The sequence below is a fragment of the Centroberyx gerrardi genome, chromosome 9, assembly GCF_048128805.1.
Source record: "Centroberyx gerrardi isolate f3 chromosome 9, fCenGer3.hap1.cur.20231027, whole genome shotgun sequence".
NCBI lineage: Eukaryota > Metazoa > Chordata > Actinopteri > Beryciformes > Berycidae > Centroberyx > Centroberyx gerrardi.
Genome location: NC_136005.1, coordinates 30,789,173 through 30,793,347, shown reverse-complemented (window position 1 = coordinate 30,793,347; position 4,175 = coordinate 30,789,173). Strand labels below are relative to the sequence as shown.

Genomic DNA, 4,175 nt, shown 5'->3' with positions numbered 1-4,175 from the left:
GGTCGCTGGTGGGTTCTCCAGCCAGGGTCACCTCAGCTGCATCTTGTCTCCTTATCATCCAGCTGTGTCTTATATTGTCATTAGTGCTAGGCTATTTAAGTTCCCTTGCCTGTTTTGTCAATGCTTCAGTGTTGGATATGCTTTGACCTATGTCAGTTTGTTACTACACTAGCTTCCAGGCATTTGTTCAGTTGAACGCTTTTCTTGAGTTTTTTGTACTTTGTACTATGCCTGAAGATCTCCAGTAAACCTCACTTCCGTGGTCTAGGAGAGAAAGTTGTAGGCGTCCAATACTGCCGCGAGAGGTTTTACCATAGAGTCTAGTGAACTCCTGGTGCGTCCTATATAGACACGAAATGGTACCTTTTGCATCGTTATAGCGACGCCAAGGGATTTGACAAAGAGTCAACATAGGACGACTTGGGAATGAGAACGGGTTGTGCATTCAGTTCATTTTTTATGCCAAGTTTTTATTTTTTGATGCCAATGTTTTATTTTTCAATACATTTTTCCCACGGCACAGCCGAGGGCATCACACAGCAATTTCAGGTCAGGCAGTCAGTCAGGTAATGCTTAGTGAGATGTCGCTTCGTGAGATGGCCTCTAGAGGACGTCTTTGACTAAGAGATGGCCTCTCGCCTATGGGCTAAAGGCCACATTCAGTCTCATACACTGATAATGTCATATTGGATCTCACACAGAGCCACACTCTTCGCCGTCAATTTACAGACATCTACATCTTCTGTCTGCAAACCTTAATGGTAGGTCATGTTATTACCTGTGGTATGTGATGTTGGTGGAATAGACAATTTAACCATTAAACGTGTTAGCCGAGCATTGCTCCCGTCATCAGCATCGGGCTTTAGCCAGGAATGTTTTTTGACTAGCCCCGAGTCTCTTGACAGAGGAAACAAATCTAGGCTATATGGGGTCATTGGGCTGGAAAGCACCTGTACGCCGTTCAGGGAGTAAATTTGACAACGTAATGCACGTTCTGGTTCTGGTTCTGAAAAAATAAATACAGAGCAGTATCGGTGGTTGTACCTGTGTTAGGAGCTTAAACTACTGGCTCGGTTCGTTTTATGACCAAAGTTTTCCAGCTGGGCGGTGTTTGGACCTTCGGGGCAATCACAGTGCTTAAAAACGGAACACTCCACTCCGGGATGTCGCACCACATTAAACAAACGCACAATCAAATGACAAGCACAGACAGTTTAATCTGAGCCACGGAGCTGACAGGTTGTGTTGTGAAAATGTTGAGAAAGAAGAAACTAGACATTCTTTCCTATTTTCAACCCAATGTGAGTGATAAAACAATGTGTTCAAGTGAATTTAACTTGTTTTATATGAAGTAGCCTCTCCCACCATGTTGACATTCCAAAACAGCCCAATGGACAGAAATCTATCCGTCAATAATTCTGTCCCTTTTCCGACGGATCAGTGTGGCTGCAGCTAGTGGAATTCAACACATGCGCCGTGGGCTTGTACAGGATCTGTACTTGTTTTCAATGCCAAGATAGTTTTTTTTCAATTCCAATAAATATTATTTTCAACATTTTTCAATGCAAATGTTTTTTTTTTTGTCAGTTCACGTTTTGTTTTCAATGAAAATGTCCTGTTTTTCAATTCCAAATACAATGCCAACAAATTTTTTTTCAATGCCAAATACTAAAGTCACTATTCTGGCGCCAAACGATTCCCGGCAGAGACACTTCCACAAAATTCAATGTCGCGGGGCTGTTAGACTCTTAGTCTTGTTTTCATATTGTATAATGTATTAAGTGATTATGTACTTGTGGTTCCTATCTATACCTTTATTTAGGTTGCATTATCATTTTATTTAACTATTTGCCTGATATACAAACAGCTACATAAGAGCTACAGCTAGCTGCACATTTGACAAAATACAACCATGTTGTGGTTTAAGCAGACTGTCTGCGACTTGACTAAGACCTGTGAGACTTGGCTGAGATTTGTTCCTCAAACATTTTTGACTTGAGTCATACTTGTCACTCAAAAACTTGGAATGGGGGAGTGGAAGTTGAAATGGGAAGGAGAGGAAAAGTTGATGAGTAGGAGGGCCTAGGAAAGAGGACAAGGAGAAGGGAGGGCAACAGAGAGCGTGATGTAAATGAAGACAAGAACGAGATAAATACACCGTCCTCTGAAGAAGTTAGTCAGAGGGCTGCCAGACCTCAACAGCTCTCCTTTTTGCTCTCTAGCTCACTTCCTTTGATGGTGATGGAGACACAGGAAGTAGCTGAGCTCTGCTTCCCTCTCAACACCTCCTGCAGGCCGATGCCTCTGACCTCCAAGGCTGCGCTCATCAACACGCTGCTGTCCGCCATCGCTCTGCTCACTGTGACTCTCAACTTGCAGGTTATCATCTCCATCTCCCACTTCAGGTACCAGTTCATTTATTCAAATATATTAAATAATAGTGTCAGGTTTTCTTTTTTATTCTGCTTTCTTTGGCCTCTGTTTTAAATGACCAACTTTAGCTCTCAGTCCGCCCTCCATTCTAGCTCTTTGAATGTGTTTTTAAATATACTGGTAAGAGCTTCTCATGGGTTTCTCTTGTAAACCTCATTCTCAGTGAGGTTTTCCTGTATAAAGTGTCACATATTGTAATAATCATCATAATCTTCCACTTCACATCCCCACTAACCTTTCCCTTCTTGTGTCATTGCACATCTTAATTAGTTAAAAAATAGTGTTGAGCTGAAACATAGTGTGGAGCTATATTTGTGATATAGGCTACAGTTTATTGTTAATATTTCCATTTCTTTATAGTTATAATTATTTATACAGTTATAATTTCACTGTCCTGTATTCTCACAATATTTGCTGTGATCTAAACTCATTTACAGTGTGACATGGATTTCTCATCAGGAGCTGAATACGCAGCACAAGAACAAATTATCAATAATCACCGTAATCATAATCTCCCACTCCAGGCAGCTCCACACCCCCACCAATGTCGTCCTCCTCTCTCTGGCTGTGTCGGACTTGCTTGTGGGCCTCCTGGTGATGCCAGTGGTAATCTCCTCCCTGCATTCCTGCTGGTATCTGGGTAACCTCATATGTGCTCTTTTTCAGTTTGTGAGCTTCATCCTCACCTCTGCCTCTGTTGGGAACATGGTACTCATATCAGTCGACCGCTACGCGGCTATTTGTTACCCTCTGCGTTATTCGTCCATGATAATGAACAGCAGAGTTAAAATCTGCGTGAGCTTGTGTTGGATGTGTTCTGTTTTCTTCAACTGTATAATTCTGAAAGATCACTTGTCACAGCCAGATGTGTTTTACTCCTGCTACGAAGAATGTGTGTTTTTCATGACCTACGTTTCAGCTACTGTTGACCTCATTTTAACCTTTATCGGCCCTGTTACTGTAATCGTATTTCTCTATATGAGAGTATTTGTGGTTGCTGTGTCGCAGGCACGCGTCATGCGGTCTCAAATTGCTGCTGTCAAACCTAGTACTGTGACTGGAATTGTTAAGAAATCGGAGATAAGGGCAGCTAGAACTCTTGGTATTGTCCTGCTTGTGTTTTTACTGTGTCTCCTTCCGTATTACTGTCCCTCTATCACAGGACAGGACACCTCAACCGCTGCATCATCTGTTGCAAGCTGGCTGTTCTATTTCAACTCCTGTGTGAATCCTCTGATCTATGCCTTTTTCTATCCCTGGTTTAGAAAAGCTATTAAACTCATTATCAACCTTCAGATACTGCAGCCGGGCTCCTGTGAGGCCAGGCTGATATAGAGCAATGCGCTATATGAAATGCGACTTGTCTGTGCAGGACTGTACAGGACTGTATATCAATGCAATATCATTTTCAAAATTCTAGTTTGAGAAGTTGCTCGTGTGTTCAAACTCTACAGGTACATGTGATTTACAGATGGAAGTAGCAGGCAGAGCTTTATTCACTTATGAGTTTGCTTAAATATATAATAATCAGGCTTAAAATGAATGAGGCCCTGAGACTTTTTCAAATTGAGATGCTGTGTGCCCCATGCAGAACACTCATTGTGTGACAGTTGTATGTCACACCTTCAATGGTAATAGCACATTGATCATTAAATCCTTCTATAGGACAGACAGGATTGTCTTGTGTAATGTGTAGTGCTGCTGTTATACATGTAGTGACAGCTTTTGCAGTCTAACAGTGA

General features: G+C 41.9%; 1 protein-coding gene across 1 annotated transcript; it reads left to right on the top strand.

The window, feature by feature from the left end:
- The first annotated feature begins 2,235 nt into the window (after nt 1–2,235).
- Nucleotides 2,236–3,768, top strand: LOC139915426 (trace amine-associated receptor 13c-like). The gene is made up of 2 exons (XM_078285873.1): nt 2,236–2,405; nt 2,958–3,768. The coding sequence occupies exons 1-2, from the start codon at nt 2,236–2,238 to the stop codon at nt 3,766–3,768; spliced, it is 981 nt and encodes a 326-aa protein (XP_078141999.1).
- Nucleotides 3,769–4,175: the final 407 nt, after the last annotated feature.